General features: G+C 36.7%; 1 protein-coding gene and 1 pseudogene across 6 annotated transcripts in view; both read right to left on the minus strand.

The window, feature by feature from the left end:
* Nucleotides 1–13183, minus strand: part of LOC110053986 (transcriptional repressor NF-X1-like) — a 217835-nt gene that overhangs the window by 191961 nt on the left and 12691 nt on the right. For all 5 annotated transcript variants that reach the window (XM_089284973.1, XM_089284975.1, XM_089284971.1 and 2 more), the window contains exon 5: nucleotides 7475–7532. In XM_089284973.1, the coding sequence (XP_089141099.1) occupies nucleotides 7475–7532 (58 nt within the window). The remainder of the gene's footprint in view (nucleotides 1–7474; nucleotides 7533–13183) is intronic.
* On the minus strand, nucleotides 1502–7475 carry LOC149115512 (uncharacterized; annotated as a pseudogene). Its single transcript, XR_016206066.1, has 2 exons — nucleotides 3778–7475; nucleotides 1502–3507 (listed from the first exon to the last, which is right to left on the minus strand). The product of XR_016206066.1 is annotated as an uncharacterized LOC149115512 (transcript).

A 13183-nucleotide genomic window follows, 5' to 3' on the forward strand; every position in this document is an offset into this window, starting at 1 on the left:
TAACTCATCTGGCCTGAAGGAGAGATATAATTGTGAATCATCCGCATAACAGTGAGAATCTGGAAGGTGTCGTTCAATGATGTTAAGGTATCATGGTAGGTGGATTGACAGTGTTTGGAAATCGTGCTCTTACGCTGGTGCTTTGAAAGAAAACCTCATCAACCTATACATTTTCAGCAAGCTTAACAATTATAGAATACAATCATACCTTTGAAAATTTCTAAAAAGTCATTGTTGCAATGATATTAAAAGATACCCAGAAACTCTGCTTCACTTAAACTGGTTCGCTTTCGCGCATGAATTATCGGAGCAGCACGATTAACATCGGAATTGTTTTCTCACACATCATCCTCAAAAAGGATGTCAGCGATTTTCCAGATGTGGTTTGCTTTTTTCTCTACACCCTCCTAAACTTTGATATTTTCAATGTGGACGTTTCCTTCTACTAAAGAGGCCATAACTTTGAAACAGAAGCAAAATTAAACAAAGCCCGACACCATTTTTCGAAGGGGGTATCTTGGAACATACCTGCCGATTTTCAGCCAATTCTGTTGGAAGAAAAGTGAAAACAAACTAAAAATGTTCATCCTTATATGCAGTTTTATTTTATCGAGAAAAAGACAAAAAACATTTTATGAGATTGGTATGATTAGGTGTTAAAAATGCCCTCCACACTGACAGATGTCGGCATGATACAGTATAGCACAGCAATGGGTTATCACAACTTGAAATAAACAGACATCTACAATTCTGGCACGGAAAAACCCGTCGCTGGGAAATCGTCCGAGAGGCGACAAAGTGCCAAGTGAAACTGCCGTGATTTCTTTTACTTAGAAGATTTTGTCAGCGGCATTGGTATTATGTTGCTTAAGTTTAGGCTTCTTCGTTTTCCAGACATTTTTTGAAACCATGCCCCTTGAAGCCATAGTTAGTGGAGGGGACTGGTTATGAAGACCGGCAAACTTCAAAGAGATAGGTCATTGTTTGAGTTTTTCAAAGTCACGTGACAATGACCATGCACACTCAAATTCAAGATGGCGTCGTTTGCGAGCGAACATGTGGTCATTTGACATGTTTTATACGCTAAGTAATGTAGTTCTGTCATCGTGAATGGTTTTTAAAAGTTTGTCATTTCGAAAGTAAAATGCCCAGCGATAACTGTTCGGTTTTTGGCTGTGGTACGTGCTGGAGGACGAAAGGAATCGGCATCTGGAAACTGCCCTCTGTCAGCTGTCTCTCGTTTGTTTGAACGTTATAACCTTACTCTGATTATGGTTTTAAAATATCTTTTTTTTTACTTTTATTTCAGTTCATTCCAAAAAGATGGTGAAAAAGAAGAAATGACAATCCTGACATGAAGATGTTTGGCTACAACAACAACACCATCAGAGTACAACATGCCGTCTCCTGTCAGTCTGGGAACATGCGTGGGAGGAAAGACAGACACAGATCATGGGTCAATGTTTCAAATGACTCAGTGCCAAAGAGAAAGAAACAATGATTAACTTATACATAAGTCAAATTTATTTTATTTTACGGACAGTGCGGGAAGGAGGGGGAGCTTTTAGTCCCCACCCCCACTTTTTCACAAGGATGATGTTTTATTTTGATTTACTATGAGGTACCAGACCTCCCTACAAACTTGCTACTGCTACTGCTGTTGTCTCTGAACTAAGGTCAGGTAGAGGAAGTTTTACGGCAGTCTTCTATAAGTAAACAAGTATACATTGTTTAATATATAGACATGTATTTTTTCTATGTAAATATTTCAACTTGCACATGAGTGTAAATAATTTCTATTTTTAATCAGTTATTGTTTTGGCATCCCTGAAATAATGTTCAGTTCTCTCAAAAATTGATTGAGCATTTTTTGAGATTGCCCACAAACTACCAACCATGATTTAAGGATGAAGTTAACTTCTGGCTTTCAATGGCATTCTGGTCTTCTAATTTGCCAGCCTTAGTTAAAGGGGCACAAGTATAAATGCTTTCAATTTTCTCCTTACTGTGTACTAACATACAAACAGCAACCTTGGTAGACAGTAGTGTAGCAGCATCCCCACCCCCTCCCCGGCCACTTTTTCGCAAGGATGACATTTATTTTGTTTTAGTATGAGGTACCAGAGCTCCCTACAAACTCTCACACGCGGCCCTCATTTTCAAGCCCCCCAGTTTAAAATGGGCTTCGTCCCTAATATTTTAAATATACGTTGTGACATGTATGCTGATTGACCAGCTACTGGTATTTTTCTATGCAAATATTTCAACTTGCACATATGAATGTAAATAATCTTATTTTTTGTCAGTTATTGTTTTGAAGTATCAGCAAACTTGTGTTAACATTATTTAACAACAAATACAGCAGTAACTTATTATAAACAAACAAATATGGACATGATTTGGTCAAGGCATCACAATAAATAAAATTGTTTATTGCATGGTGATTTTCACACTTTAGCTTTGCCTTTGTTGGTCATACTCATGGGAGGCTCTCCTTATGTCCTTACGAAGTGCTTTTGATTTCATTTGTTTCAATCTAATCTTATGTTTCTGGATAATATCTTTCCCAAAAGAAAATGAATGCACTTTGACATACAATTGTATGATGTTGTGCAAAACATCTTTGGCAACACTACTGTTGATTATCAGTTCAGAACTGGATAACATTGAATTGTATGTTGAGACAACTTCAACATCATGAACAGATCTTGATATAATACTAGCATAGGCAATATTTTGCATGTTAGTCTTAGAAGTGGCATCCCTGAAATAATGTTCAGTTCTCTCAAAAATTGATTGAGCATTTTTTGAAATTGCCCACAAACCACCACGATTTAAAGATGAAGTTAACTTCTGGCTTTCAACGGCATTCTGGTCTTCTAATTTGCCAGCCTTAAGGATGGAGATCGCCTGCTCACTTTCTGATGATTTACCAGCATGCTTGGTATGAAGTTTATGAAGCACGTAACCTCCAATATACTGTAGTCCAGCTTTTTCTTCATCTGAAAGTTTAGTTAATGGGGCACAAGTATACATGCTTTCAATTTTCTCCTTGCTGTGTGCCAACTTACAATCAGCAACCTTGGTAGACAGTAGTGTAGCAGCGTTCCTTGATAATCCCTCAAAATGCTTAACTGCATTCAGAGCTATGGTCTAGTAGAAGGAAGAATAAAATCTTTCAGCATTTCCAGACGTTATCAAGCGTTTATATAGGTCTTCAATATCACAGAATCCAGCTGTTACGTCTTGCAGACCGTTGTTGTAGGTGTAGGATCTTAGTTCGTCTCTGATTGATTTTGGATAGATTTTGTTGTCAGCAATTTTGTGTTTAGCTTTTTCAACAATTCTTGAGTAAGCTACAAAAGTTAAATAGCTCTCTTGTCCTCCTTCTTTTTGCTTCTCAACATCTCTCGTATCTTTGTGTTTAACTGTCTTGTGTCGTTTCAGTCCGCTCTTGCTTTTGCATTTCTTGTGGCACAGTTCGCACACAACGTTTTCGAGTTGAACCTGTTGTAAACAAAAGTAACTTTCAGTTGAGAAATCAGTCATAAAACGATAGTACAAAGTCTAGTTCTAAGCATAGTTAATGGAAATAAAATAAGAAACCACTTAATAATTACATCGTCAGTACAAGGATTTAGTTATAACACAAGTCGCTACAAAAAAGCAGCACCGATGATACTCCATGATACTCGATCAAGCTGAAAGAAGGATGAACGTCAAAGCACAGTGCTTTTTGCTAAATTCTGGGTGGCTAAGAAAGAATCTAATACTTACTTCATCTGCAGCTTCTCTAAACTGTTCATCAAGCTCTTCTTCTTCTTCCAAAATACCTAAAATAGTGTCAAAATCATCTCCAATGATATACAAATCGTTCGTGTCCGCCATATTGTTTGGGAATGAACGTTTGGCGTGTGCTCGGTCAATGCCAACCTCAAACGCGAAACAAAAGGCCGGCCCTTTGAAGTTTGCCCAGTTTCACAACCAGTCCCCTCCACTAACTATGGTGAAGCCAAAAAGAGGAAATCTCGAGGTCTACATCGTCTACACCTACATCTGCGCTTGACTCTCTAGTTGTGGAAGTTTTGGAATTGCATCCATTTTCCAGCAATTACATGCGACTAGCACTTGTTGTAGTTTGTCATTCAACTTCATTGGCGGGACTAGTGTCCTCGAGTTCCTTCAACCATTCTTCTTGGTTACAGTGTGACCCATGGTTGCTCAGAGCCAAAGATCTTGTTCGGCGTTGAACCTGTGGGTTCCAACAGATTTTTGCCTCTTCGGCTTCTTCAAGGACGAAAATGGGCAAGACGTTTTCCTGCATTTTCATCCTGACATGAAGAAAATTTGACAAGAACGAAAGCTAACTTGCAATGAAACAACCAGATCCCGTGTGATTGAGAACAGTTCGCGTGCACAAATAAAATATCACACCGCAATTCGCATAATCCATGTGACAACTGGCGGTGAATTTTAACTAGAGGTGTCAACGTGCCGTAAGAGGTTAATGAGATTCAAAAATAGTTTCTTTTTATTTGTCTTAAAAAATACAAAAGCTTTTTTCCCGATTCTTTTTGCAAAATAGTTGTCTCAGTCTTCACAATTTGAACAGCCAAAAAAAGATTTTTCGCATTTTTTGTAAAATTCCACCTACCATGATACCTTAAATAGCTTTGAAGAATAGATGATACATAATAGGGGACCAAGACAAGTTCCTTGTGGAATGCCCCATTCAAGAAAGAGACTGTTAGAAAGGGTGCTGGAAATGGAAACACGTCTTCTGGCCATTAATTACGAGGTACACCAATCTAATGGTGCTCCAGAAATTCCAAATGAAATTTGTACTTTACGCAGAAGTACACTGTGATCAACTGTATCAAAGGCAGTGCTCAAGTCTACTAAAACAAGTAAAACAGTATGCTGAGAATTCACTTCCATCAGGATGTCATTAGTAATTTTCAGAAGTGCTGTTTCTGTACTATGGTTCTTTGTTGGCAAATTGTAATGGTGGATAAAGATCATGTTTCTTCATGTAATTGTCAATTTGAAGAAACACAGCTTTTTCAGTTACTTTTGAAATGAAGGAAAGATCACTTACAGGGCGGTAGTTCTTAAAAACAGTGTCAAGCCCAGCCTTCTTAAGACTTGGCAAAACCAAGACTTCTTTCCATGCTAAGGGAAAGTGACCACTATCAAGTGAGATGTTAGATATGACTGGTAAGAGGAAATCGATGCACTTGACTACCAGAGGTGTGGGTATGGGATCGAGACTGCCACAATTTCTTAGCCAAATTCTTGATAATGTTGTAAGCTTCACATTCTGTAATTCCTTCAAAATTACTAAATGACGGAGTACATGGATCCATGATGGGTGCACAATCTGGACAATCCTGAACTGTACACTCTTTGAATTTGGATGTTATATTACTTATCTTTTCAACAAAGAAGTTAGCCATCCGTTTGCCAACATCGGTTTATTAAGGTGAGAAGGGTGTGGAACATCAAAGCTTTGATGTAACAGCTGCTTTGAGACCCTAAAGAGATTTCCTTGATCCAAACTGTTTTCTTGAATGAGGTTTTGATAAAATCAAAGCGTACCTTTTTAATCAAATTAGTAGTGGAGTTTCTTGCAGATTTGTATACATTTAGGTCGTACATGGAGTTTGCTGAATGCCATTTCCTTTCTGCTTTTCTTGTCATCCTTTTTGCAGCTAAAATCTGATCGTTATACCATGGTGCACGTTGCCTTTGGGGAATAACATCAAAGGCATAACCGAGCCTCTCACCCACATTTAAAAAACAATTCCTCAAAAAGCCATTCAAAATGCTTCAAAAAGAGTTCCCAGCTTCAAAGTCATGACCATCATTAGATTTTCAACCTGACTTAAGTATTATAATTATCATAACTATATTAAAAACTCTGTGCTTAGCCTGCAAACAGGCTCCCGGTGAGCCCGAACAAAGCGAGGGAGCCTGTAGACATTCTATTGATGCCGCTGTTCTATGATACCAGCTCCTGGTATCATGATATGATTGGTTAAATCGCTGATTGTTGACATCTTTGAGATAAATATTTGACAGATCTTTGTAAAACTATATGACTCCAACAGTTCATTACAAAAGTGCATTTGCCGTTCTCTTTTAAGTTTCGGTCTCTCAACCTCTCGTTATTTCACATGTGATTCTGAAAGGTACTTTATGCTTTGCTACGAGGAGGAATTTTAAGTAGAAGCTAGTGGAGTGGAGCCGTTTGGCGGTGCTATAGCAATTTTTTAGAGATCAAAGGCATGTTTTCCAGACTTTCCACTGTTATCTGCTTGTTGCTTCACAGAGTTTGACACCTCTATCATGTGCTTATAATTTCTTTAGGCTCATTTCAGTATTGCAAAATATGTTTTAAGCTCTCTAAGTATTGGCTCTGACAGGACAAAATGTTTGAAATATTCTGTGAACATGTTGCTTACTTGCAATCTATATTATGACGCCCGGCCCGGCTATTTGATTAGCTCGATTAGACCTGTTTGCAAGTACCGAAAATGTAGCCTCTTGACAGGTCTAATTACCTCATTGACTGATTTGTTACAGGCTTATCACCAAGAGTGGATAGGCACATTAAAAACAAAGTCTACAGGCTCCCCTGTCCCTGCCCCGATCGCTTTGCTCTCCAAATTCTTCTGTTTCGCGCTTGCTAGAATTTTTTCTGTCTTCGCCGGGAACCTGTTCGCAGGCTACTCTGTACTGTAACACTCTGTCTATCAGTAAGTTTATCTCAGATTTTCATCGGCATCAAAGTCACTGCCAAAGATCACATGGCAAATGTTTAAAAAAATTGTACATTAGTGAACTGCTAGGAGGAACAAAGCAGCTAGTGAAGAAGCTTTACATGTTGAAATGTTATATGACCTGCTGTGCATAATTTTGATGGTTTACTAAATCATTGAGATCTTAGTTTTCATACATGTACCATGAAAAGGAAGCTGGAGTTTGAAAACTGAGATGGGGTCTCAGTTTTTGTGACTCCCTCCGGTACCTTTGTTCTTCACAAAAAACCATCATGGTTTAACCTAAGAAAGACACCATGGTCTATGCAGTTCATGCGCCTCATATTTTTTCCCTAATAATTATACATGTAGATCAATTTTTATGAGTAAGCTTTTTTTCTTTTTTTTTGGCTGTGTTGTTTTGTTGTGCATTTTTTTTAGAAACAATGAAAAAGAAACTACAAAAAGGAAAAATCATAAATTAAAAGAAAATAAAAGAAATAATCATTCTGCAGGATGAAAACAGGGAATAATAATCGAAATAAAACAACTTGGTATAATAGATGATAATAAAGAAAAAACAGCAATCGCGTACAAACCTGCTGGCTTAAAAATACAACATCAAATCTAAAAAGAGGACTTACCCTTGTAAAGGTTAGATGTGATGAAGAACAATGTTTTCAAAAATATAAAGAAATAAATCTATTTCTTACTGATTACAGCGATGCTGGCATAGCAAGTCTCTCCGTTTCCCACAGAGTTCTCCACAACCTGCATGAGAAAGAAAAAGTACAAAGTGTTACAATTGTACAATCACAACACAGTGGATGCACATACTTATCGATCAAGAGCTATTGAGTAATGCACTACTCTAACTAACAACCAATTACAACATCAAGATTTCTAATAAGGCCAAAGTCCGAATCAATTTATCACCTCATGGAAATTGAGAGCAAGTAATGTAATTGTTTAATAAGTGGAATCCTAATTAAATTCCGTCAAATAGCAATTTGCAATTATTTTTGTGAAGTATTAAACTACACCCTATAGCAAAATGGTGAATTGTAATTCAAAACTTGCAATTGTGCAGGTGTGCTTTTACAATTATAACTTTTATTTTTTATTTTAATTTTTTTTTTGATTTGCCACACAAATAAAAATAGAATTAGAGTACAATGATCAATAAATAACAAAAATTAAGATACAAGATTACAATGAAGATACAAAACTACAATTTATATACAAAGGACAGATGACTAATTTAGATAAAGTAATTAATGACAAGCCTTATTTAATGACAGAGTTAATAGTTACCAATAATATATATATGCTTTAAGTTTTTTCCTAAAAGATGCCAGTGATGAAGAGCCAGAAATTTCAGGTAAAAGAAAATTAAACTAGGGAGACAATCTCAGATAGTGCAGACTGCAATTGATAGCTCTGGCACGGTAGTCCCAAAAGTACTCACACCTGCTCGGTTCACTTCCGGACTGTATCTACCTTGGTAGTCTGCTAGGGCTTTTCCCCTTAGCAGTGAGTACGTTTCAAGGCTGTATTTTCATTCAAGGTCCGAAAATTACGTACAATTACTGTTTGTCACGACAGCTTTTAAATTTTACTCTGGTGTTTTACGGTGATTTTCATTCATATTAAATTCAATAATACGTTGAACAAACATGACAATTTAGCTCTTCGTGCCAACTTTGTAACTTGATACTTTTGTTTTCCTCGCAGTTATGTAACATGAAACTCTTGTTTTCTCCAAACCACACGGAAGATGAGCTTGTTTTGGGGGATAAATGAAAGAACGTTAAATATCTGACGAAGAAATGGAGGAGAAACAATTTTGTTTTTTCTCAAAATGCAAATTTTCTTATCACAGATGAACAAGAACTAATTTAATTATCAGATAGTCACAGAATACCACTTTCTTTTTCTGTTACCACCTTCGTTGTTAACAGTAAAACAATTCAAAATTAATACACAACCATATCGATTAATACCATTGGGAAGATTTTCAATGAGAAGTATTGAAGGTAAACAGTGCTAGTTGGCAGATATTATCCTGCATCAATGAACGAGACTCCTCAAAGACTGATTAAATTAATTTGCGTTTTCATTAGGTGGCACAAAGTCTGCAGCAATATTTGAGCACTTTCCTGGTTTCTTTTGTCACAAATTTACAATTTGCAGAATATTAAAGCCACTAACTCGGGAACTTTTTGGTCTCTCTTACAGATGCAGTTAAGGCAAGAAATAAATAAGCCGCTCATGAGAAACTTCACATTTCCCTTCTTTATTTAAACCCTGACAAACATACTATTGTAGTTTGAAAACAGCAGATGATATTTGTTGAACCGACCTGTGGGTAATTCTAAAAGATATGTTTAACTTTTGCACTAAAAAGGGACAAGTGGCGCTACCTAGCACCTGACATTACGGGTGCTTACCATTTGTCAGAATAAACCGGCTGGGATGACCTTTGAATAATGGTAAAGGTTTTTCCAAAATCAACAAACCAACCAAACAAGATGGTGCTTACCATTTGCAATTCAATTACTGTTACATTTGACTTTCAACCGAAATTTCCGGAATTTTTTGCTAAATGGTAATCACCCTACATGACATAAACAACCGCGTGGAAACATAGTATATAACACTTACAATGCTAGAACGTATGCCTCTTACATGTTGGGTTCTACCATAAGGAAAACTACTCAACATTTGTGTGTTATCCTGCATGCAATGTATCCTCCACCTAATGTATAGAAGACATGAACGCTAACTAATCTGTGCATGCGTTTAGAGCAAATTGGCTTTGTTCTTAAGAGAATAGTACCACAAGGAGAGCAAGGGGTTACTTGAAACAAATATATAGCTTTGCAATGTTTACTTCTAACTGACGTAGATATAACACGTTTTACGTAGGGTACACATCTACCTTTCCCAGCTCACCCTCACCATTTCCTTGTCTCTAGACTAATTAATTAATTAATTGAAATTAACTAATTAAACAAACATTAAAGTTTACACCTTAGCGGCAGGCAGCCCCCAAAACTATCCCAATAGTGCATTCTGCACTCAAAATTTAGGACCTTGATAGAATACGGAAAATTGATGTTCTACATAATGGTAGACGAAAGGAGTTCAAATAAAGAATGGAAACATGTTGTTTCTCCTTAGCAGCTTGTTTGTTTATTCTTCTACGAAAGAGAGCCAAAAGTTCATATTCAGCTGAAACTTTCTCATGTTAGTTACATGTAACACTAGTAAATTTGTGACAAAAGAAACTTCGTTATTATTGCTGCAGACTTTGTGGCACTTACTGAAACGCCAATTAATTTCATCAGTCTATGAGGTGACTCACTCACCGACGTGTTATATAATTTTGGTCAAGTAAAGATCCCTATTTTCAATACTTCTCATTGAAATGCTCCTCAGTTGTATTATTCAATAGCATTGTGTATTAGTTTGACGTGGTTTTATTGTTAACACCAAAGCTGGCAACAGAATAAGAACACACTATTCCGTGACTCCACATGACTATTTGATAATTAGATTAGTTCTTGTTTATTGGTGAAATGAAAATTTCACCGATAAACAAAATAAATAAAACAAAATCATTCCTCTTCGACTTTTCAGCAGATAGTAGTATGTAAAAACAAATACACATCTTTCTTATATTCTTGTGGAAACAAAGGTATCTTGTTGCATACATTGGTGAGGAAAAAAAAGTATCAAGTTACAAAGGTTGGTGTCAAAAGTAAAATTGTCACATTTGCCACTTCTCAATATTATTGAATTTAAAATGAACAAAACTTAACATAAAATACCACAATACAATTTAAATCCGTCTTGACAAACGGTAATTGTAAGATATTTTTGGGCCTTGAAAGAATATACAAACATGAAACATACACACTGCTAAGATTAGGTCTTATCAAGTCTTTGTCCACTCATATTCTGCAAAGGGGAAAAGGCGTAGTTGACTACCAAGGGAGAGAACGGCAGGGGGTGAGGATCTGTGTGACTTCTTTATCAGAGCCACAAATCACTCTCTGCACTATCTGAGGTTGTCTCACTAGTTTTCAACAATTTCTAGTTTTTAAAGGCCAATTAAGAAACTTTTAAACTGTCACATGACTTCACCACATTTAGTCAGTTCAGAGTCATCTCAGATATTTTAACTTTTTCATGATCAGCAACATCAATGATGACGACATCAGGCCACATCCATGGTCATGTAAATACAGTCAAACCTCCGTAAGCAGCAACCCAAAATGTCAAGCCTGGGTGGTCGCTTATTGGAGGTGGTCGTTTACGAAAGCTCAGACCACATTGGGTCAAAATTTTGCCTCATTAGCATGTGTTAACTGTAGAGACTTACCCCATGAGCCAATGCCCATCTAAATCCATGTAATAACTTTTAGTAGCCACAAAAATATTTAAGCTTTCCAAAGTATTTATTCAGTGTATCATGGTTTGCTTCTGATAAACTACGTAATAAGTCGAATGGAACAACACCTTATTATCCAATTTCTGCTCTATTATCTATCAGGTGACCACTTACAGGCGGTTAAGAACAAAACAAAATTTCAAACTCTTAGCTTTAAAAATAGTCGCCATCACTTACAAGAGTTAGCACAAAAGAGGTTCCAAATATAGTGATTTGACTTGGAAACTTTTGGTATTTTCGAAAACTGGTCGGTGAGGAGAGGTTGTTGCTTACGAAAGATGGTCGCAACTGGAGGTTCAACTGTAATTCCGAAAAAATCTAATGGCTCCAAATTTTATTTCTTTATCAGCATTTCTTTCATTGATTTAATATATTAATTTAAATCCTCATTTTGTAATGCATAGGTTTTGTTTCATTTCCAAAAGGTCAGAATTTGAAAGATTCAAAATATTGAAAAATTCATAATTTTTGAATCATGATTTGCAATAGCAAGTATTGAGTTGTAATGGGTGATCAGATTATGTACATGATATGCAAAGGAGTGGTCAGTCACTCATCTGTCGAGTTTCTGTGGTAATTTTGCTGACCAGTAAACAAAAGCCTGTGAAATCACTGCATTAGTCAATAATGCAGGTGCATACAGCATTTTACATATTAATCATCGTTGGATTAATAGCAGTGAATTTCTGATGAATTTTAGCTATTTGGAGTTCAGTATTACGGCTGATATTTGGAAACTGTAAAGTGTTTTTTAACTTTACTTAAGACTAGGAGTTTCAATGTGAAAGTGGGTGCTGGCGTCAGAGCTTGAAAGAAATACTGATAATACAATTTGAAATAAACAGTCTAATAGGAGTTGGTGTAGCTTTTTAAAAGAGAATTATGATTTTTCCAACTAGTTTAGTTTTAAAGGGCTTTTGTGAAACAGCAACAGAGCCCCAAAATGTTTATGTTGAGTTAAAAAAAGAACATAACAAATGCCAGAACTTGGTTTAAGAGACCCAGGAAACCTTTAGTAGATGTATTTCCACAAGTATTATTTTTAAAAATTAGCCTTTATGCTTAAACATTACCAGTAAAAGTGAAAATGAGACATTTTAATAGCATGAATTTGTGAGTTTACCGAAACTGGAGCCGTCACGCAACATGTCATCAAAGGTCATATCAAATCGCATTAAAGCAAGGAAATCAAAATCCACAGAACAATGTGATTGCAAGATTTTCTTTCGCCTCAACTGGCAAATGTAACTCAATGGTCAAATTATTTACCTCAACAGGCAGAGATTTTGACTCAGCGATCAAATTCAACGCCTCAACGGGCAAAGAATACTGTGAATGATTTACCTGTGGTACCGAAGTCACTTTCCAACATAAAGCAGGTTGGCTTCACACCTTCCTCTCTTTTCTCCCAAGACTAGCAAGCTGCAGTCAGCAGTTTACTCCGAATGGAAGCATTTTTGCCTAACACTTCACTGCTGATAAATGCACTGACAAAAAAAAATGATCTCCATGAAGTAGGACTTGATCGATATCTTGGCACCTCCCTTCGTGAATCAGCAAAAATTGCTCACATAATAGAGCAGCCAAACACATAAAAATCTCGTCTTCCTCGAGAGTCATCACCAAACCGTTCATGACCTTGATGAATACTTCCACAAGCAATTAAAGACATTCGTTTACTGTGTCCTTGATTTCTAGCAGAGTGGGACAGCTGTACACAGCTATTGCTCGAAATCGATCCATATTTCCACGTGCATTCACAAGCACCCCCGATATCAGAATGCCCAGATATAAAAAACACAATTGACTGCGCATGTCTCCGATCTTACATCTGACAAATTTTGGCTTTTTCTCGCTATTGTAAAGAATAGGCTGCTGCCTCACTAAGGCTCGCCAGCAATTAATTTTAAAGACTATTTGGTATACAACAAAGGTGGGTGTATAATTCGATCCATAAATAGCTTTG

The sequence above is a fragment of the Orbicella faveolata genome, unplaced genomic scaffold (genome assembly GCF_042242905.1).
Source record: "Orbicella faveolata isolate gen_17 unplaced genomic scaffold, um_ofav_v1 contig_13, whole genome shotgun sequence".
Lineage (NCBI taxonomy): Eukaryota > Metazoa > Cnidaria > Anthozoa > Scleractinia > Merulinidae > Orbicella > Orbicella faveolata.